The sequence below is a fragment of the Puma concolor genome, chromosome E3 (assembly GCF_028749965.1).
Source record: "Puma concolor isolate L17-30 chromosome E3, mPumCon1.1.hap2, whole genome shotgun sequence".
NCBI classification, from domain to species: domain Eukaryota; kingdom Metazoa; phylum Chordata; class Mammalia; order Carnivora; family Felidae; genus Puma; species Puma concolor.
Window position 1 is genome coordinate 33686867 of NC_141682.1, and position 22348 is coordinate 33709214.

Sequence of the window (22348 nt, forward strand, 5' to 3'; positions counted from 1 at the left end):
CAGCCCTACCTGGGGAGTTTTTTTTAATTGACTAAAATACATGACTTCCCAGAGCAGGCACCTTGAGCATTCTATTGAGTATGCTACCGTGCCCTCAGCAGATGTTTGTGGAATGAAAAAAGGAAAGAAAGCAAAGTGGTGAGGATCATTCATTCCACAAACATTTACTGAGCACTTACTATGTTCAGACACCTTGCTGGGTGCAGAGGACAGAGCAATGAACACAGCAGACAGGTGACCGGCCCTACTGAAGCCCACATCCCAGAACAAAAGCAGACAACACAACAAATAAACATGAAAAAGAAACGACAGACCAATTTGGAGAGTGGGAGTGAGGGGCATCTATTCAATAGGGTGGTCTGGTAGACCTTCCTAAGGAGCTGCTGTCCTTTAAACAGAGTCCTACAGGGTCAGAAGTTGTCCCAAGGGCCAGGAAGAACATTCCAGGCAGACGCAGGAAGAAAACACATATTCCTATGTAATAGGGACAGCTAACAAGTATTGAGCTGTATGCCAGCTCTTGTCAGCATATTAGCTCCCTGGATCTCTGCGTAACCTCCATGAAGGGGATGCTGTAACTATGCCCACTTTTCATATGATGAGACCGAGGCACAGAGAAGGAATCTGCACAAGTGGTGAGCTGGGCACTGAGCCCAAGCAGTCTAGCTCTGGGGGTCTGTGCTGCTGGCCCTAGACCGTGGTCCCTTTGAGCAGGAAGGGTTTCACACAGTATTGGCACAAAGTGATCATTACCGATATTTATCGAACACTTATTATATCCCTTGCACGGTGATAAGCACTTTACATGTATCAGCTCATTTAATAAATGGCAGCTATCATTCAAGAGTCCGAACGACGAATAATCACGGCTTCTGATGGGAATGTGTCATCTCTGAACAGACCGAAAGCAGTGGGTATGATGGTGCCCCTCCCCCCGCCCGGCTGAGGGGTGCCAGCAGAGGCCTGCACTGGGGTGGGGGGGGTGGCTCAGTGCTCACCCCTGTAGCTATACAAACGGGAGCCCGTGGATGGCATGCAATCCCCAAATGCCGGGACCCCCTGAGGAGTGATGCCCCAGCTATTTAAAACCCAACCCTGGGGGCACCTGGGTGGCTCAGTCGGTTGAGCATCCGACTTTGGCTCAGGTCATGATCCCGCAGTTCGTGAGTTCAAACCCCGCATCGGGCTTCCTGCTGTCAGCGCAGAGCCCGCTTCGGATCCTTTGTCCTCCTCTCTCTGTGTCCCTCCCCCACTCGCACCCTCTCTCTCAAAAACAAACAAAAAAAAACCTGGGTCACAACGCCTGGTGTCCTTTGCAGCTGGGCCGAGAAAAAAGGCCTCCACCTCTTTGCAAGGACCGAATCCCTCTGACCCTCCTAACTCCTGCCCCCCAACTTTGGGAAACAGAGAGTTGGGACCCAGGCATCAGGGCTGGTGCAACTATAGCCAAACAGACAGCTCCCCCTGCCACCAGGAGAAAGCAGACTTCTCCTGAATCAGGACTTCTGACCAAGTGGGTCATGCTCCAGCAAAAAAGCAACAACAAGAGCCGAGCTGGCAGCGCTCTGTGCAGATGGCAAAGCTTCTGGTCCCTTCCAGGCTCACCTCGGCCAGGGCAGGATTGCAGCTTGACTGAGGAACGGCTCCCAGCATAGAGCAGAGGAAAACATCCCCTCTGCAAGGCTTATGGTGCTTCAACTTACTGATCCCCAAATAACAAACTGTCCACCAAAGCTCAGGATGCCGTAGAAAGATCCTTTCCAAATAGACAGGACTTGGGGCCCACGTGGTCTCTGCTGGGGGTGCTGCGAGGAGTGGGGGACTGTAGAACCCTGGCCCCTGTCCTACCGAGCAAAGAATAAGGAGACAGTGATGCTTTGTGACTCCCAAGTCTGGGTTATAAAAAGGATGCTTCTCCCTGTGGTCCATGGTTCCTGTCCCTGTCCCTGTCTCTCTCTTCGGTTTTGGGTGATCGCCCTTCAGCACAGCCACTGTGCTAGGAGGAAGTCCCAAAGCAGCCCGCGTGGAAAGGTCCTCCTCTGGCAGTTCCTTAGAGGAACCAAGACCCTAGGCCCCCGACCCCCAGTCAGCACGGAGTGACCGGGCCTTCAAATGATGCCAGCCCCAGCCTTCAAGCTGCCCCAGCTGACACTGAGTGGGGCGGAGACGAGTTGTGCACCAACCCCCCCCAGCACAGCGCACATAACAGGCGTGTGAGCAGAGTAAACGTGTGTGTTGTTTTAACCCACTGCATTTTGGGGTAGTTTGTGATGCATTTAGATAACCGAACAGCGGGCACCCCCCACAACGGCGATCGTGGTAGAAACTCTAGCCGTGGACATGCCTGTGAGATGCAACGGGCCCTTTATCCTGTAGTGAAAAAATGACCCAAGAAGTGAAGGCCGAGAGGCAGGTGTGGTTCCGGCCCACTCCCCTCCCCCCACCATTAGGGCACGGTCAGCTCTTTCCGGCTCAAGTCCGGTGTGTCTGGCCGGGGGGAGCTTCGACCTCGACAAAGTTAGTGCAAAACAGTGAGTCCTGGAGACGGACAGCAGCTGCCACAGACTCCCCGCCTGTCACAGGGAAATCGGCAGGTGGGGCCAGCCGCCCGTGTCCTGAGAGCACCCGGCATCCTTGTTAGGAGAGCAGTGCAGAGAAGTGACTTCTCCCCAGGCGGACAGGGACCTGGGGAGGCAGAGATGTGGCCGCCTCAATCCCTCACTCCGACCCGGCCACGGCTGCCAGGAGCGTCCTGCGGGATGCCTCAGGGCCCCTGGGTGGCCTGCGTCACCACCGGTTGTGCACCCGTCCGTCGGGGCCGGCATCGACCTGGGCCCCGCAGGAGCCTGGAGCCGGGCCTGGGTCCGTCCGCAGAGCAGGCCAAAGGCCTTCCCAGAGCTGGGTGGGGGCCGGCCCTGAGCCGGTAGGGCCGGGCGCCAGGATGCTGAGGCTCACGGGCGATGGCCCAAGAAGCACCGCGTCCACAAACAACCAGTTCAAGGTCCAGCGTGGTCGGCGTCCTCAGAGAACATGCTGTGAGAGGCCAGGAGAAGGGGTAGGTCAGAAAGCTTTAGACGGGGCAGCTTGACCCAGGATGGAGTGCTGTCAGGATGGGGGTTGGTGCCTAGGTGGCTCAGTCGGTTAAGCGTCCGACTTCGGCTCAGGTCACGATCTCACAGTTTGTGAGTTCAAACCCCGTGTCAGGCTCTGTGCTGACAGCTTGGAGCCTGGAGCCTGGTTCAGATTCTGTGTCTCCCTCTCTCTCTCTGTCCCTCCCCGGCTCACGGCCTATCTCTCTCTCGCTCAAAAAAAATAAAAAGTTTAATAAAAAAGATGGGATGAGGTGGAGATGATGGAGGAGGGAGACATCACAGGTTGGGGGAGCGCGGAAGTGAAGGGACCGTCATTGCACAGAAACCTGTAGAGCAAATGCCTGTGAGGACACTGCAGGACAGCCAGCAGGCTGAAGCAGCAGGGTGGCTTGGGGACCTCTAGAAACTCTTCTCAAAGCTAAGGGCTGTGGGCCATGGACAGCCACCCCCACGCCCTGCCCCCACCTCCCACCCCTGGCCACAGGGAGGACGCCCAGAGCCCGAGTCCCCAAAGCCTTTAAAGTCACCTCCACCAATCGCAGGGGGACGCCCCAGATGCCGCACGGTCCAGCTCCCACCTGCCGCCCCCGCCCACTTTTTACGGACTCGGACTTGACATCACACTGACCCCAGCAGCCCCCGCGGCTCTCCCCGTCCAAGCCCACCTCAGTCACCTTGTCCCGGGCATCGCGGAGGTCACTTCAGGCTGATCCGCGAATCCAGCTGCTGTAGGTGTTCGTGGACGCCAAACGGGATGGTGGGCGTCCACATCCTGCGATGGCCATGGCATGCAGGGGCCGGGTTAGAGCAGAGACGGGGGCCCGGAGTCCCCAGTGCAAGCCCTCAATCCCCTCCTACCACCCTGAGGCCCCTTTCTTTAGACCTGGTTCTGCTAATGACTTGGCTGTGCGACCTCAGAAAGGTTAGTGAGCCTCTCTGTGCCTTGTTCTCCTCGTCTGTAAAGTGGGTCTCTTAAGATCTACCTTGGAAGATAGGAGTGATTCTGTACTGGAAGCGCCTTGGAACAGCATAAAGTACCGACACTGGACATCAGACATCGTTGGGACAAAACAATACATAAGTTGGAACCAAACTGCCACATTTTCCGGGTGCAAAATAATAGAAAACAAGTGCCTTCATAGCATTCACCCTAATGCATTGGCCATTTTCAGGTACCAGCAGCTGTTCCGAGTGCTTTATACACCTAGATTATTTTAAACCTCAAAGAACTGCTTGGGGGTAAGCATTGTTCTCGCTCCCATTTTACAGACAAAGAAACTGAGGCCAGGTGCCACACCGGCGAGGGCCACAGTGGGATTTGAGCTCAGGGCTCACAGGAGGGCTGGCGGCCCTCTGCCCGCCGCGGGCTGATACTTACGCCAGCGTCTCCACGTGAGGGCACTTTCTCAGGCTGGCGGCCAGCTGCTGGGCCCCGGCGGCTGTGAACTTGTTATACTGGACACTGGGGAGAGACACCCATCCTAGGGTCTGGCCCCCATGCGGGGCTATCCAGCCCCAGGCCACCATACCCTCAGCAACCAGACCTCAGCCCCGCCCTTCCCAGGGTGCCAGCAGGAGAGCCCGCAGCCCTGCCCCCGCAAGCCCCAGACCCCGGCCACCCACTGCCCCTGGGCATACTCACTCCAGCACCCGGAGGGACCCCATGTCTGGAAGCACGTGCGCCAGGCTCTCGGCTCCCATATCACAGATGCAGTTGTTGTATAGGCTGCCAAAACAGAGGTCGGGGCAGGGGCCGGGGGTGCCGGGAGGTCAGGACCCAGGGGGATCCACACCCAGCTGGATTCCAGCCCCATTTTACGGAGGGGCAAACTGAGGCCCCGAGAGCGGAGGCTGCTCCTCTGGGGTCACACAGTGAGCCCAGGGAAGCAACGGGACTTTAGCCGAAGTAGCTTCTGGGCTGAGACTTCACAGGTTCAAATCCCAGCCTTGGGGCATGCTGCCTGTGTGACCTTTGGCAAATGACTTAACTCCTCTATGACTCAACTTGCTCCTCCATAAAATGGGCATGAGTAATTGTGGGGAGGAATAAATGAGTTATCGATGGCACAATACCCAGAATAGGACGGGCATGTGGAATGAACTTAATACTAGCTGTGGTTATTACTACGTCTGGGGCTGGGGAGGGGGCGTGGGCTCAGGATTATATGAGTGACCGTGGATGGTGTGACCAGCTGTGGGGATAGTAGGGGAGAGAAACACTCAGGGCCAGCTCGGGTTTCTGCGGCGTATCCCCAGCTGGTAAATAACATGATGGGTGTCACTGGTGCGATAAGCTGTACCCTCATCAACAACCGTCTTTTTAACAAGCCGGGTCTGCCTTGGTCCTCATTTCAAGGCCATGACTTGGCCATGACTCAGCCTCAGGGCCATACCGCCGAGCTGCATGTAAAAAGCAGCAGGTCTATACTGCAGCAAAGTGGATTCAGGCTAAGCTCCAGCATCCCCTGATGTCACAGGTTGGCCGGTACCGAGGGGAGGAAACAGGTAGAGGCTTTGCAGTTTCTTCCTGGGGTGGGTCGTAGGACCCAGGAGGTTCCCCGTCTGCCCAAGGACAGAGGATTCTTCCCATATTTCACTGATGCCAAGATATGCAGGTTCATATTTGAAGATCGTTGAGATCAGCATGTGTCTGACAATGAATGTTTAATTAGCAGCGTGTTGTCCTCCTAATGGGGTCTTACAGTGGATGGCATCTTAGATTGCGTAAAGGGTGAGGTCTTTTAAAGTGGGAGATCAGAGATTGCCCCGATATGCCCCATCAAAAGCCCCCTCCTGACCTACGAGGGCCTCCCTGCTCAATCTGACCTCCCCTACCTCTCCCACCTCATGTCCCACCCTGTGTCCCTTATTCCCGGGAGCCAGCCACAGTGGCCCTTCTGGCAAAGACTCGAACTCTTTCCCACCTCAAGGCCTTTGCATCTTCTGTTACCTCCTCCCGGAATGCTTGTCCCTGAGCGACTCCCACAGAAAGGGAAGGGGCTCCTGACCTCCTGGGTGAATTCACGACTCCCATTGTACCCGCTTGGGCCCTTGTTTGTTTCCTTCCCAGCATGAGTCGCTAGTTTAAAATATTTGTGCCTATGCCTACTTATTTATTATGTATGAATAATGCATGAATTTATTATGCATGAATAATATAATGCATGAACTTATTAGGCCTGAAGGCAAGAACCGTATCTGTTTTGTTCATAGCCGTATCTCCAGTTCCTAGCACAAGTTCTGACCCATGGTTGATATCAGAGGCAGTTACATGCCCTGCACAGCTCTAGGAAGTGCCAATCCCATAGACTGCAAGTTGCACAATATACGACCCACACAGCTGCACATGGCAACCCTGGCTGGAAGGATAAAAAATGGATGTGTCAATAACTAGATGAACCAGATACCATCTCCCTTGGAAACATGACTCTGGCTGTCTTAGGCGGGTGGTGAGGGCTGAGGAAGGAGCAGGAAACTCCTCCCAGCCTGGGGAGAGAGGAGAGAGACGGAGCTGAATGACTGGGGCTCTGGTTCAAGCTCCCCCCACCCCCCAATCTGTCCTGGGACCATTAGGGAGCCAGGCGGGAAGTAATCAGAGAGCAAGAGGTGCTATGCCAAGGCCCACCAGAAGGTGGCGGTGCAGGCACTGTGTGAGCAACTAGAGCCAGCCAAGGCTGCCTTCTAGAAACCGGCAGCCTGGGCAAAGGCTCAGTCCTGCCCTCCCCTGGGGAAAGAGGACCAGTATTTATGGTGCACCACAGCCAGGCACTGAACCAAGCCCTTTCCATAGGCCACTGGGATAGTACCTGTTTTCCAAAGGAGCCAACAGTCTCGCATGAGTAAGCAACTTGTCTAGTTTGCCAGGTGCTCTTTTCCCAGGACCTGCTATCCTCTCGTTGCGGGGGGGGGGGGGGGGGGGGGGGCGGGGGTCGTGGCATGGCCCAGCTGCAGGGGGCTGGGCTCATACTGGATTTTCGGTCAACCCCCCACCACCTACCACAATGGCAAGCCACGCAACAGTCTGCAGGAACCGCCTCTGGCCCCAGTGCTGGGCTTTGCACCTGCACAGAGCGGGGCTCTCAGCCCTCCCCCAGCCCGCCAGCTCAGCGCCTGGTCGATGGGGGAGAGGGGGTGCCAACTCACCTGAGCCTGAGGAGGGACGCAGCCAGCGAGGGCAGGGCCTCGGCGAGCTTGCAGGCGCCCACGTCGGTGATGTTGTTCTGGGACAAGCTGCGGGGATGGGACAGCAAGGGCTTAGCACCAAACTTGTGCCCACCCACCCCGGGGTAGAGCCGGGGAACTCTCGCTTCCTCCTCACAGGGTGGCCCGGAGCAGCAAACACGTGCCCATCTGCCTCGAGGACGGTCGTGGGGAACAGGCTGTGAATGGCGCTGTGGGTAATGCGCGCTCTTAATAAAGAGATACTGTTCTGTCCTGTGGCTGAGTGGGAGGCGAGGGTGAGAACCAACGAGAAAGAGATCACACTCCCCCCCCCCCACACACACCTGTTCTAGGATTGGATACCATCCCCATTTCCCCTTTGGCCCACAGCTCCACACTGTAAGTGAATAAGTATTCGTATTGTTTACTGCCAGATCTGTTTTGTTCCTGACTGTACCCTTGTGCCCACATCGGTGCAAAGTACATGACAGGTGCTCGGTACGTAAGTGGGGAAAAGATGACAGGAACGAAAGGTAGGACGGGGAGGGAAGGAAGGAGGTGGGGGGCGGGCAGGGAGAGAGGGAGAGCCAGCTTCCCCACAGTGTTACCTAGAATGCTATAAATTAGACGGGACGCCTCAGTGTCCCTGCATTCAAGGAAATCCCATAGCGAATCCTGCGGCTGTCCTGGGTCCTGATTACGAGGCGGAGCGTGCATAGACTTTGATGACAGTTTCAATAAACGACCATGTAGATTCTCCTACACTGTATCCATCCACTTCCCGAAACCCAGGACAGTTTGTTTTTTTCATAAATATTTATGGGGTGCCTGGATGGCTCAGTCTGTTAAGCATCCGACTTCAGCTCAGGTCATGATCTCATGGTTGGTGAGTTCGAGCCCCACGTCAGGCTCTCTGCTGTTCGTGTGGTGCCTGCTTCGGATCCTCTGTGCCCTCACCTCTCTCTGCTCCTCCCCCACACCCTCTCTCTCTGTCTGTCTAATAAACATTAAAAAAAATAAACGTCTGCTATTTTGGTAATGTTTTGGTGACAAATCCTAGTCCGTTTTTCCTCCTTCACCAGCCCCCTCCTCCCTGTCATTTTCTCTCCCTACGTGTTAATTATGTTCATCACTGTGCACTTCATAATTATAGATTTATTTGTTTGCTCACTTGTTTACTAGGAGATCCCTGAGGTCAGGGGCATTGTTTTGTTTAAAGCTGGGAAGCTGGGTCTCCAGGCCCTCCAGTGGTGCCTGCACAGGCACAGAGTAGGTGCTCCTGCAGCATTTGCTGATTAAAATCTTTTTTTTTAATGTTTATTTATTTTTGAGCGAGAGAGCGTGAGTGGGGGAGGAGCGGACACACACACACACACACACACACACACACACACACAGAATCTGAAGCAGGCTCCAGGCTCTGAGCTGTCAGCACAGAGCCCGACACGGGGCTCGAACTCATGAACTGTAAGAACATGAGCTGCAGTCGGACGCTTAACCGACTGAGCCACCCAGGCGCCCCATGCATTTGCTGATTAAATTAGCACGATGCTCGAGCGCACGCGTGACTGCATCAGGGAGCAAGTGAATGACTGCATGGCTGGGTGGACACGAAAGAAAACGAAAGCCAAATGCCGCAGGAGGGGCAGCCCCGGCACTCACTTGAGGGTCTCCAAGGCCTTGAGCCGCGGAAAGGTGGCCGACAGCTGCTCGACACCCTCGTCGCCAATCTTGTTCTCGCTCAGAGAGTCCAGGCTGCAGGTGGCATCAGAGGGAGGAGCCGTCAGCCGGGAGCCTGGAGGCCAGCTGACCAGCAGCCCCCTCTCATGCCCACCACCCCCCATCTTGGACACGCCACAGGCAAACTTTTGAGAGCCGGTCTTCATCCCCCAGGGGCACCAGCTGACCAACAAGGGGACGAGGTTCTGACTCTCCAGGGAACTGAATCATTCCTCCCCCACCCCTTCACCCCCGGAGGCCTCCTGAGCTTTGACAGCTGCCTTAACCTCTTGGGATCACCATCGTGCAAGGGGATCGTGCTCCCCGACCCCGCCTCCCCATGGGGAAGGTGGGAACAGCACTTGAGATCCAGGACGGAAGAGTCTCAAAGGTCACGAAAGGATTCCATTGTTTTGTTACTGGGGATTCTCATCCATAGCTTCCCTGCAGAGGGGGCCTCAGGCCATTCCCACCAGCTGTACTGAGGAGGCAGCAGGAGAGAGGGAGGAAGGGCCAGATACAGAAAGACTTTCTTTGCACACCTTCCTCAGGGCCAGGGTTTGGGGTTTTTGAAACCAGAGGTCGCAGGGAAGGTACCCGGGTCCATACTCACTCCAGATGCTGAAGGGAGGAAAAGGCCTCGAGGATCCTCACCAGCTTGGGAAAAGCCTGGGGGCCTGAGACGGGGCCCAGCCTAGGAGGCAAAGAGCACACGTAAGAGCCTGGAACAGCCATAGCTCCTTAATTTGGCCCCAGGGTAGGCTGGAAATGGCACAGAAGGCAGGCTCACCCGAGGTCTCTTCCCCTTCCTGCCTCCCTAGGGCCTTCCCTCCCCTGACCCCCACCAGATGCCACCCGATCCCTTTTGTTCCAAAGCCCCCCAGGCCCCAAGAGGCCAGCTGGGCTCCTGGCCTGCGGACGTGGTTCCCACATTCTGGCCTGACAACCCACCAGTCTTGAAAAAACACGGCTTACTTATTTGCCATTACATTTCACTAACAAATAAAACTGTTTATGGAGCCCTTATTACGTGCCAGGCACATGCTGGATCCTTCGCTCAGATTAGATTTCATCTCACCCGCACAAGGACTCTGAGCTGAGGGCGCTTCTTAACCCCGTTTTACAGATGGGGAAACCGAGGCACAGAGAGGTTACCTAATCCACACAAGGTCTCACAGCCTGGATCGACATCCACACCTGACCTCCAGGGAATGAGAAAAATAAAGACCAGAGGGCTGTTTTGTCCTGCTCTTAAAATACAAGGTTAAGCGTCCCCAATGTGAAGACCGGTCTTTGATTCTGAAATGTCATAAAATGCCCCTTCCTAGAGAAAAACTTTTGCTTGTTTGAACGAACACCTCTGATAACGATGAAGAGATGGTAACTGAAATCTCAGTCTGGGAACCGCCAGCCTCACTAAAAGGTCATGAGGCGGGAGGAGTCCAAATTCTGATTTGAACTATGGGCGATACCACTTGGCTCCCGTGGGGCCTCGTGGGCAGCAACTCCCTTCACCTCCGTCTCTGTGTCCTCAGATTCAGCCCCCATCTCAAGAGCTTGTCGGAAGGATCACAGAATTCACGCATCAAATGTCGATTACGTGTCTACAGACATGTAACAGACAGAAATCCTGGCCCTCATGGAGATGACAGTCTGGGGGTGGGGTCTGGGGGGCAAGACGGATGAAGAAATCGGTAAGTTGTCTGGTGCGGGAGACAATAAGTAATACAGAGAAAAGTACAGCAGCGAGGAGGGTGAAATCGTACTTTGAAACATGGGAGTGAAACGGCCTCGCTCAGTGGAAACCAGAAGGAAGTGAGAAAGTCTGGGCGTGGGGAGTGCAGATACCTGGGGAAGAGCATTGTGCGCAGAAGACACAGGCCGTGCAAAGGCCCAGAGGCCAGTTGGTGCCTAGTGAGGTTGGAAGCCAACCAGGAGACTCACAGGGCCGGAGTGGAGTGAGCAGGGAAGGCGGCCCGGGAAACTGACGGGTGGGGAAGCAGATGGGGGCCGAATCCGGGAAGAACCCTCTCCCCCAGCAGAACCCACGGCCTCATCTCCAGGCAGATGGGGCCTGCGTGCTATCTGGCACCGCGGCTGCCCGTCACACACCCGAAATAGGTCTTTCCTTCCTTCCTTCCTTCCTCAGAACTTTCTCGTGGCTTCTGGCCTCCAGGTGGCTAGTCTCCTGGTTCTGGGCCGTTCCACTTCACAACTCTTGTTCCCCAGAACACAGTTTCGGCCTCAAACTAGGGGCTTTTTATGCTGAAAATACTTCAAAGCCAGAAGGGGCCCTTGGTGATTGTTTTCATACATTTCCTCTTTTCAGCAACATTGTTGTCTCTGCACAAACGTGGCACCTTGTCTCTGTTCAAAACAAGAAATGCTTGGCTTTTTCTGGGGCGCGGGGGAGCAGAGACCACGAGGGGCAGGCTGCTTGTGGGGGACCAGCGGGGGGCCTTGGGCAAGTCGCTTAACCTCGCTAGGCCTCAGTTTCCTCATCTGTAAAACGGGGGAAGATAGTGACTAGCTCCCGGATCACCTACGAAATGCGTTGAGGACACTGTAGGCGTTTAATAATTTCTTCCTAATCATTAGAGGTGACTTTTAGATCCCTAACCAGGATCGCCCACAAATTTAGCTTCTTCCTCTGTTGGGGCAAGAGCCCGACTGACCTGACTTCTGTAACTCCGGAGAGTTGACACCCTCTAGGCCTCAGTGTCTTCATCTGTACAATGGGGAGAGAGTAACCATGCCTGCATTCTGCATGGCCTCCCCGCCTGGCTCATTCCTCCTCCGTCCTCAAGCTTCAACCCTTCAGTCACCTTCTCTGCAAAGTCCCCTGTGACCTTCCCCTCAAATCTGTACTCCCAGTCCCTGAGTCACTGCCACTGACCGCAGGAGGTCATAATTGTCTATTTACACTAGACTGCAGCCTCACCGAGGACAGTAGCCTGGGTCAGTTGAGTATATCTGCCCAGTGAATGAACGGGAAGGAGGACGTTCACCGGTAAACGGGCCATGTAGCTTCACACCCGAGAAACTGCAGCCCCAGCCTTGACCGGCCAGGCCCCAGATGCTGGATGCTGGTGTCCAGAGGGGCGAGGCCAGAGGCTAAGAATGATCTGGGGGACCCATCTCCATCCAGGTGGCACAGGCCCAGCTAATGCTAGATGAGACGCCTCGTGGGGACCCGAGACGATTCACTCCTTTGCTTACGCGAACTCGAGCTTCTTTAGATCCCGGACCGCAGGGAGTTCTCCAGCCGTATCTTCTGAAGAACTTCTTGTCCTGGAGAGAACGGGCAGGCAATATTAACGGGGAGCAGGCTCCTCGCCTGTCACTGAGCCCCTAAGTATCGCAAGACGCCTGCCCCCGTGTCCCCAGATTCCCCAGAAGGTCTGCCTTCCTCGCGACTGTTGTGGTCCTGTTAGAGACACCTCAGAGGGGACGCCTGGGTGGCTGAGGCGGTTAAGTGGCCGACTTCCGCTCAGATCATGACTTCACGGTTCGTGAGTTCCAGCCCTGCATCGGGCTCTCTGCTGTCAGCACAGAGCCTGCTTCAGATCCTGTCTCCCTCTCTCTCTGCTTTTCTCTCTCTCTCTCAAAAAAATAAACATTAAAAAAAAAAAAACAAAAACACAACAAAAAACCTCAGACCAGGACATTAGGAAGGATTGCTGCAGGCTTCATGGAAAAGAGCCTCCGGGTAAGCACTTAACAATACCCAGCCCAGACAGCATGTAGTAGGTGCTCAAACAATGGATGTGGGCAGAATGAGAAAACGTTGTTCTGTCCTCAAGTTTCCTCTGCCCCCTGGACCTTAGAGCTCTGTCATCCATAAAATGGGAAGGATCTGGGCCCCGGCTGCCTTGAAAGGTGGCCATCGATATCACTTCTGTTACCAGAAGGAGAAGGCAATTCCTTAACTCTAAGCAGGGAATCTCTCGCTGGCTTTGGCTGAGAACGAATGGGGTTCGTGGTGGCAAGTTTTGGATGGCACACAGCGTGATCGGTCCTGGAGGCTCCGCCCGGGAGGGGGAGGGGTGGCCGCGGCCTGGAGGAGGGCACAGGATGTCCCAAAGGAGAGGAGGAACACTAACGGCCAAGTTAATATTGGGTCCTGTCTGTCCTCAACCTGCATGTTCTGAGCCGCCTCTCATGCCTCTTCCTCCTCACCTCTGGATCTGCACGAGGTTGCCCAGATCTTCCACATCCTTCACGGACTTGGCCTTGAAAGGCTCGATGGTGAACTTCTCCTCCACCGCCCGGAGCAGCTTGGCCTCCCCACGCTGCTGTAGAGACTCCCACAGCCCCACCATGTCACTCAGCGCAGCCCTGTGGAGGAAAGGCCTCAGACCCAGGCACAAGGACCGGGCTAGACCATAACGGAGGGGCAGCTCCATGAAGGGACCTCCTACCCATTCAGATACTTTCTGTTCCTCAATTGCATCCCTACTTCAGGAAGCCCCCCAAGACCACTCCAGCTCTTATTGATTCCTCCCTTTTCTCAACTCTCCCAGTGGTTTTGTTTCCCTTTTTGCTTTGGCTACCAGGAAGCCCCGTGCTAAAATCTTGGTGGAACCACTACAGTGGTTTAGGACCTTACAGCTTGGGTAATGTACGTTTAGGCGGCTGGTGGGAGAGATTCTCTGTAGATTAGGCTGAAGTGATCAAACACATCCCTGAAGGATTTAAATGAGCCAAGTTAAGGAATCAAAGGGCTACGTAGAGTGTGGTCAGATGTCAGTTCTTGAATAGAAAGCAGAATGGAAAAGGAGAGAATGGAGGTGGGGGGAGGCCAAGGGGTGGCTGTGGCCTCGATCTCCCCATAACAAAATGGTGGCTTGATTAGGGGACAGCGAGAAGAAAATGAATTTGAGCCCAGATCAGTCTTGGATTCTAAATGTGGCCCCGTGCCCGGCACGTGACAGGCCTCCAAATAGTGGTGGAAGAGGCTGCTCTTCCCTCGCTGTGTGACCTGGGGAGAGCTGCTATCCCTCTCTGAGCCTTGACTTCCTCATCTTAAAAAAATGGAAGGAATCACCCCTGCCCCTGCCCCTGCCCCTGCCCCTGCCCCTGCCCGGCTACGGTGCATAGGAAGTGACGCCCCGCAGAGCCAGCACTGGGCACAGCCCCAAGACCGTAAGCGGAAGCCCCCTCCCTCGGCCCCTGCCCCCACCTGAAATGGGTGACGCAGCTGAGTCCCACGAGGCTCCCCAGTCCAGGGGGGTCAATGCCAGTGCTGCAGAGGTCCAGGGAGAAGTCTCGGCCCGCCGCCTCCAAGGCGCTGCCCAGGACATAGGTGTGGGGAGGCGTGAGCCGGGTGCCCACGAAGGAGAGGCGGCCGGGGAGCCCCTGCACCACGTGCTGCCAGAGCCCAGCGTCCAAAGTCTCACGGGTGCAGTGCAGCAGCTCCAGCAGCTGTCCGGCCCGCAGCGTCCCCGGCTGCAGCCGCTTCAGGTACCTGGTGAGCACTTTCTGCTTCCTGTCCTTCAGGGTGGCCGCAGCAGGTCCCGCCAGGGCCCCGAGGCAGTCGGCGTGCGGCTGGAAAACCAGCCCCGCCAGGAACCGCGGCGCGCCCTCCAGCCAGTTGTCGTAGGGCCTCTTCTTCCTCGGGGTCAACGCCAAGTACTGCGGCAGCTCCTTGTCCTTGATGTCGCTGCTCAGGGCCAGCCACACGGCCCCCAGGAAGCACTGCAGAAGGAAGCTGGAGAAGGCCAGCCCCACCGCCGCGGCCCCTGGGGCGGGCTGCACCAAGCCCTTGGCCACGGCCCAGGCCCTCGCCTCCGCCGACGGGAACTGGCTCTCCAGCAAGGTGCCCCGGCGTCTGCGGCCCAGCTCCCAGGCCAGCCTGGCCAGTCCCGCCAGGGCCCCCGGGGGGCTGTCGCGGGCGGCAGGGCCGAGCAGGCCCACGTAGAGTCCCGTGAGCGTGGAGGGCAGCTCCGTCTCGCCCCCCAGCTCCAGGAGGGCCTCGGACAGCTGGCCCACAGCCCGGCACAAAGCGGGGCTGTGGCAGTGGCTGAGGAGGAAAGGCTGACCCTGGAGGAGTTCCAGGGCTCTCTCTTGGCGCTCGGTCGCCCCTGCACGCTCCAAGTAGCGCGTCAGGTAGGTCTTGGCCTGCTCGGCTGAGAAGCCGGCCACCTCGAACAGAGCGTCGGCCTTGCTCAGGCTCTGGGCCAGGCGGCCCCGGGGCCGGGCCGTGAGCAGCAGGGTGCAGCCCCGCAGCAGCTTACGCTGGAAGAGGCCCGCCAGCAGTCCCCGGACGGAGTGGGGCTCTGTGCACACGGGTCCACATGCGCTGTGCAGGAGGCCGTCTTGGCCTTCGAGGCCCTCGGAGGCATCCAGGATGAGCAGAACCCGGTCGGGCCTCCTCCAGACGTAGCTGAAGACCTCATCGTCCACCGGCAGCGGCCGGGGGCCCAGGGAGAACAGCAGATCCTGCAGGCGGTAGGTGTCCCCCCCACGGTCCGAACAGTGGCAGGGGAGGTAGAAGACGAAGTCGTACTGGGGCAGCTGGCCGCGGGCCCAGGCCCGGCTCGCTTCCCGGGCCCAGCGACTCTTCCCCTGCCCCGCTTTACCCAGCACAGCGATCACCTGCGTCTCCCGCGGCCGCCGGCGGTCACCCCCCGCCAGCAGCACCTCGGCCAGGCCCCCGCGGGCCGGCTGCCGCTCTGCCCAGTCCGGGGTGGCCAGCTCCCTCTCCTGGCTTTTGCTGCTGCTCCTTTCCAGCCGCGCCCTCACCAGTTCCACCTCCACCAGGATGCCTTCCGGGCCTGCGGGCTCAGCCTGGTACATGTCCCGAAGGGCGCTGCAGAACTTCTCCACCCGCTCTGTGAAGACCCAAGGGTGCGTGTGTGTTGGGCGGGGAGGGTGCCGGTGTCAGGGGCGGCCACCACGAGGACAGCCCAGGGACCAGCCCGACCGTCATCAGCTTCTTCACCCACTGCCTGCTTTGTTACTGCTTCATTCAGTTACCCAGACATCTGTCCGTCCGTTCACTTCTGCACCCATCATTCATTCGCTCGTCTTCTCTCTCATTTATCCATCCACCTGTGCATTTACTCACTAACCCCCTTCTGCTCTTGCTCGCTCGCGACAGGAAGGCCACAGGGCAGGGGGGCGGGGTTAAGGGTTAAGACAGTGGAATCCGCGTATCTGGTTCAAACCCCAGCTCTACCGCTAATTCGCGCGACCTTGAGCCTGTTACGGACCCCGCTACGTCTCGGGGGATGGCCCCGGTCGCTCCTCACGTGCAAAGCGGGGACAACCTTAGGATTGTTCACGGCATGCGTGATTCGATCTATCTACCGTGCTTGGGAGGGTACGCGGGACGGCATAAGACATAGGGACTGGGCCATGCCCCCATCCCACCTTCCATCAGTCCCCTCCCCAGTGTCGGCTCCTTCCTTCGCCCACTGACCCAATTACCACTCTCCCCTCATTCATGCCCTCAGCCTGGAAAACAAGAGGGGTGGGGCAGAATCAGATGAGCAAGCCAACAAAGACAGGCTGAGTGAATGAGGGAAGTGGGGTCCCCCCGCCCCGGGGCACAGAGAGTCAGCCAGCACTCACCAGGCCATTTGGGGAGCTGGCCGGAGACCTCGTGAGCTGCCGGGGATCGGGTAGGGGACATCTGCTCCTCTGAAGATGAAAAAGTTAGGGTAAGGGGCGTGCCCTGGGACTGCCCCATCTTCCAGGGGGGCATGCGGTCCCCTGAGCGTCCCAAAGGCAGAACGGACAGGGGAGGAGTGTCCCCCAGGCAAAGGTCATAAGGTGGTGACCTAAGGTTGTATCCTACCCAAAGACAGCTTTCTGGGCCAGCTGCACTGTTAAAAATTTCACCAAAGTTGTAAAACTCACAATAGCTATGGAAAAATCGAGGTTTGCAGACTCTGCTGACAATTCAGAAGATCTGGCCACGCTGGGGCTGCTTTTCTGCCGGGGGGCAATTAGCTAAAGGCCGCGACAGTCCTCGCACACCCTCCCATGCCCCCCATTCCCTGGAGACGCTCCCTGCCTCATTTTATCCATAAATGCAGCCTGCTTGTCTCTGTGGGTAAGCTCAGCTCACGGACCTGACCGGGGCGATTCCTTCCCCCAGCGCCTCAGTCCTGCTTCCTGTGACTCTCCCGGGCCGCAAGCGTCCTTACCTGTCACATCTGCACGGGAGGTCAGAGCTGGTTCCGGCATTCCGGGGAGGTCAGCGGCAGACGGGGCAAAGGGGCTGGTGGAGCCGGGCCGTTCTGGGGATTTGGGGAGGCTGTGTATGGCGGGGCTGCTGGAAGGAAGCACCTGGCTGGCCTGGGGCACCTCACCTACATCGGGACCAAGAGAAGTGTCAGAAGAGCCAGGTACCCACCCAGGAACCCACTCGGGTCATCCCCATCCCCATCAGGCTGTGTGGCTTGGAAAGTCTGGGGAGGAGACAGGGGAACTTCCAAAAGAAGACGATTTCAGGACAGGACTGAGAAAGGGCCTCCGGGGTTACATCTAGCTCAGCGAGACTTGATTTCCCCATCTGTGAAACAGACACAGTCAGCTCATAGGGAGCTTAGGGCAAGGGTCCTTCTAACACTCCTCCTGCACTGTGGTCAGGGCTCACGTTCCTGGATGTCAGGGATGTTCCCTACCTCCTGGGGTCCCAGCACATCACACAACAACTGGCATATAACCTCTAAAGGATGCTCTTGAATTGGGTGCAAGTTCCCCACCCCCCCTCCGGCTCCACCCACTCTCATGTCCCCGACAGCCCACACGAGCCTTCCCCAGGACAACTCAGCGTGGTAGGTCAGCAAGGACCATCCTGCGGATCAGAAATGAGGCAGTTCCGACAAAGCTGTGCAAGGATGCACACCGCTGTTCACCACACTGCAAAAGACAGCGAGGGACAGCCCCAGCAACTCTGGTAAGCATCTCTTATCGTTTGGCTTGTGAACGAGCACGTATTGAGGTTGTGATTGTAAAATGTAATAAAGTTTAATAAAAAGAAAAAAAAAAGCGGGGTGCCCAGGTGGTTCGGTCGGTTAAGCATCCGACGATTTGTTTCGGCTCGGGTCACGATCTCATGGTTTCGCAGAGCCCACAATGGGCTCTGCGCTGACAGGGTGGAGCCTGCTTGGGATTCTCTCTCTCTCTGTCTCTGCCCCTTCCCTGCTCACGCTCTCTCTCTCTCAAAATAAATAAACATTCATGAAAGAAAAGATCACGCTCTCTCTCAAAATAAGTATTAATGAAAGAAAGAAAGAAAGAAAGAAAGAAAGAAAGAAAGAAAAGAAAGAACAAAAGAAAGAAAGAAAGAGAAAGGAAAGAAAAGAAAAGAAAGAAAGAAAGAAAGAAAGAAAGAAAGAAAGAAAGAAAGAAAGGCAAAACCCAGACTTAGTGGGGGGAAATGACACTTGGAAGGCCATAGGCACTGGACGGGTCATTCACCCAGACCACCTTGGGGGGCTCTGCTCTTCTCCTTTGATTTGTGGGAAATGGGGTCAGAGGAGGGCGTTCTGGGGAGGTTCACGAGAAGGTGCTAGGCTACAGTTGTCTACTGCCTGAGGTTGGGGAGGACAGGATCAGGGAGTAGTCAGGTAGCAGGGAGAGGGGTGGGGGGACCAGGCCTCGAACACTCACCTTGATAGATGACCATACCAGATACCCCTGTCCCAGCCCCTGAGATTTGCCAGAGCCCCTGGGGCAGAGTGGGGACGATCTGGACGTGTCCAGCAGAAAGGCTCAGGCAGCTCAGCAAGGAACTGGAAGGGGGCACTGTGAGAGACAAAGGCGGTGAGGTGGGATCCTCTGGAGCACCTGTGTCCGTCTTCCTGTTTTTGTGATTATTTGCTTGCCACCTGACTCCCTTTCTAAAGGGCTCTGATGTCCCCCAGAGCGGCAGCTGTGTCTGTCTCGCCCATGGCGGTGTCCCCAACACCTAGCGGAGTGGCCGGGCACAGGGAAGGTGCTTAGTTCATAGCTGACCAGTCCCTGCTATGTCTCCCAGGGATGTGTCTCCTCCCAAGGCACATTCTCCGGCCCGGGCTGAGCTGATGGGGACCCAGAGGATGGGACTGGCTGGGATGGAAGCGGGTGACATGGACGGGGTGGGGGTCCTGTCCCCGGCCGCCCCTGCCTTGGCCACTCTTCAGACACCCCCAGGGGTGGGGGGAAGCCTACCCCCCCCTCAAGTTCCTAACCTACCAGGCATCAGGATGGTCTCTTCCAGCCACCTCTGGCTGGATGCTGGCTCCTTGTTGAACACAGCAGGGGGTGACAGGCAGGGCAGAGCTGAGGAGTCACTCACGGACCCCACCAGGAAAGTGCCAGTCACCATGGGCACAGCGAGGGGCTCAGCTGTGAGGAAGGAAGTCCTATCAGAATTAGAACTTTCTGAGGGCCGGGACTAGGCTTCCTCCATTCGACTATGAGCTGTTGCCTCACTCCATCCCCGCTCAGGGGCTGGGCTCCCCACCTTTGCAATAACAACTGGCTGGGAGAAGGCGTGGACCCGGGGGAGAGGCTCACTGAGGCACGGGGGCTCTCAGGAGGCCAGAGGGTGCTGGGTGACCAGCTGACTCTAGGTGACCCTGTACTCTAAATGGACCAGTGTGGCCTGAAGGGTCAGCGGAGCAAGGCAGGGGGCAGGGTCTCAGCTCTGACTCAGAATTAAGAAGAGGGGGTGTCGGGGGAGAGGCTTTGTAGGAGAAGCTGAATCTCTGAGCAGCCCTGAAACTGCAGAGCAGCGGCTATGGAATCATGATCTTGGTCTGAATCCCAACCCCGCCTCTCACTGCCTTGTGATCTCGGACAAGTGACTTCACCTCTCTGAGCCTTGGCTTTCAACTGCCAGTTTCTACATGCACCTAAAGAGGCCCTGGCTTTCCTGCCTCAAAGTGTCCCTGGGCACCCCCCACGCGGCTCACCCAGCTTCCTGTGCTTCGAGTCCATGGGCAGCTCCTCTGGGAAGGCTGCAGAGAGAACATCACGGTTAACTGCCCCAAGGAAGGTGTGGCCCAAGCCATGAGCGGCTCATGAACCCCAGCAGCCCGTACGGCCTTGCCCAAACCCCACCTTTCTTTGAGAGAGAGAGTAAGAGAGAGAGAGAATCTCAAGCAGGCTCCATACTCAGCATGGAGCCCAACATGGGGCTCGATCCCATGACCCTAGGATCATGACCTGAGCCGAGATCAAGAGTCAGACGTTGAGCCGACTGAGCCACTCAGGCGCCCCTGCCCAAACCACAGCTTGCGGCACCCAGGGAAATGAGGCACTGGCAGAACGCCAGTGTCCCTTCCTAGCTGTATGTCCCTTTGGGTCCCTTCCTAGCTTTATGTCTTTGCAACGTGGCCTCTGTGAGCCTTTGATGGCTCATCTGTGCAACGGGGGAGGGGATCCCTACTTTGCAGGAGCACACTGGAAACCCACAAGGTAAACATCCAGCCCCAGCACACCAAGGGAGGAAAACCCTAAGCGTCCCTCAGCAAGGGGCTGATGAAACACATCATTGTTCACCCACTCAGGGACATTCCACACAGCCCTAAAAAAGAACGAGAAGAATGTCCCCAGAATAAAATGAATGGATGAGTGGGTGGATAAAGACGGACAGATGGATAGAGACGTGTTAAGGCAAATAGAGCCAAACATCAACTGTAGGATGTTCGTGGTGCATACGTGGTTGTTGGCAACACGATTCTTTCACCCTTACTGTATGTTGAAAAAGATCACGATAAAATGCCGGGGAAAATATTTATCAAATTAAAAAAAAAAAAAAAAGCCAGCAAGCAAGAGGAACTTTCCAGAGGCACAACCACGTGTTCTCCATCAGGGACACAGAACTGACCTCCCAGACACGTTAAATGAACGTGCAGAACGGCATTTAGTAAAACTGTGATGATGTGTGTGGGAAAAAAAAAAATTTTTAAAGAGTTGGCTGATAGACAAATAGAATATTTCCTTCTTTTATGTTTATTATTTATTTTGAAGGAGACGCAGAGAGAGTGAGCAGACGGAGAGGCAGAGAGAGAGGGAGTCCCAAGCACGGCCAGCACAGAGACCAACGCGGGGCTCAAACCCAAGAACCGCGAGATCATGACCTGAGCCAAAACCAAGAGTTGGGTGCTCCACCAACCGAACCTCCCAGGTGCCCCCAAGACAAACAGAATATTTCTAACAGGGTAAAAAGCAAAGTGGGAACATGGGTTGTTTTCAGGCGGGGAAACTGAGGAGCTGGGGGACAGGGGTGGGAGGGAGATCGGTTTTCACTGAATGTTCTTTGCACCTTCTGAGTTTCTACAGCATTTCTCTAGCCTGCCCCTGCTCTACCTGTCCAAAAATGAAGACATAGGTATGAGTCCGACAGAAGGTCCAGAGCACTGGAAGTAATCAACTGTTAAGCCCATTTTACAGATATTTGCGGTCAGCGGACATTTAGTGACGGGCTACTGCAGGCACTGTGTTAGATTCCTGGGATGCAGTAATAAGTAAGGAAGACACGGCCCCTGTCCTCAGAGCAGGGGACTAGTCTAAAAGGCAATACATACAATAAGTCCGGAGTGTGGCAAGCGCTAAGGGGCGAGGAGGGACACAAAGTAAGAATGAGTGAGGCGATCTCCGTGGAAGGGGAGTCAAAGCAGGCCTCCAGGAGGAGGTGACCGGTTAGCCAAGACCTAAAGAATGCAAAGGAGCCCGCTTGGGAAGACCTGGGGAAAGGGCATCCCAGGCTGAACAGCAAATCCGGGGGGCCCTAAGGCTGGGAAGCGTACGTGCGTTACAGGAACGGAAGGCAGCCAGCGTGGCTGGGGGTACTAGCTCGTGGGAATTTTCGAGAGGTGGGGAGGGCCAGACTGTATAGGCCTTGTGTATGCGTTTTGTGGCCATTGGAGGGCTAGCAGGACAGCAAAATGATCTGGTTTGCATGGAAAAGCCCGTGTTGACTGCCAGGTGAGGACACGTTAAGCAGGCCTGGAGACTGAGCAGGAGGCTCAGAGAGGCGCAGGCACTTTGCTGAAGGCCACACAGACCATAAACAGCAGACGGAGGATTCGACCCCAGTTCTTGCTGACTCCAGAACCTGTGTTTGAAGACACCTCCCTCAACCACAGGGTCACCAGGGGGGAGCATGAGGGGAACGGTGGGTGGAACATCCAAACCCAGCAGAGCAGACAGGACTTAACACGGGAAGCAGCCGGGAGCCACGGCGGGCTCTGGAGCCAAGGCACGGCCAGGAGTCAGGCAGGCTGAGGGCAGATGAGCGAGGGGCCTACTTACATCTTTTCTGGCTTTTCTTTTCCTCCAGCGTCTCCACACTCTCGCCGATCACTTCTTCCAATCCTATATGCTCGACTTTGGAGAAAAACCCAAGACACCAACATACGGTCAGTGGGCGTCCA

The 22348-nt window shown here is 56.3% G+C and overlaps 1 protein-coding gene across 11 annotated transcripts in view; it reads right to left on the bottom strand.

Annotated features, from left to right (window-relative positions):
• Positions 1 to 2233: 2233 nt before the first annotated feature.
• CIITA (class II major histocompatibility complex transactivator) overlaps positions 2234 to 22348 on the bottom strand; it is a 46344-nt gene continuing 26229 nt past the window's right edge. For 5 of the 11 annotated variants that reach the window (XM_086691254.1, XM_086691257.1, XM_086691261.1 and 2 more), the window contains 16 exons: positions 22227 to 22301; positions 19883 to 19927; positions 19161 to 19313; positions 18597 to 18731; positions 17126 to 17290; positions 16548 to 16616; positions 14155 to 15805; positions 13152 to 13310; positions 12192 to 12263; positions 9586 to 9666; positions 8916 to 9008; positions 7236 to 7322; positions 4735 to 4818; positions 4471 to 4554; positions 3758 to 3864; positions 2234 to 3033 (listed from right to left, as the gene is read on the bottom strand). In XM_086691254.1, coding sequence (XP_086547380.1) covers positions 3789 to 3864; positions 4471 to 4554; positions 4735 to 4818; positions 7236 to 7322; positions 8916 to 9008; positions 9586 to 9666; positions 12192 to 12263; positions 13152 to 13310; positions 14155 to 15805; positions 16548 to 16616; positions 17126 to 17290; positions 18597 to 18731; positions 19161 to 19313; positions 19883 to 19927; positions 22227 to 22301 — 3029 coding nt within the window. In that variant the 3' untranslated portion in view covers positions 2234 to 3033; positions 3758 to 3788. Of the gene's footprint in view, positions 3034 to 3757; positions 3865 to 4470; positions 4555 to 4734; positions 4819 to 7235; positions 7323 to 8915; positions 9009 to 9585; positions 9667 to 11084; positions 11340 to 12191; positions 12264 to 13151; positions 13351 to 14154; positions 15806 to 16547; positions 16617 to 17125; positions 17291 to 18596; positions 18732 to 19160; positions 19314 to 19882; positions 19928 to 22226; positions 22302 to 22348 lie in introns of those variants that run through there. The other 6 variants (XM_086691256.1, XM_086691263.1, XM_086691255.1 and 3 more) reach the window with 5 other exon arrangements.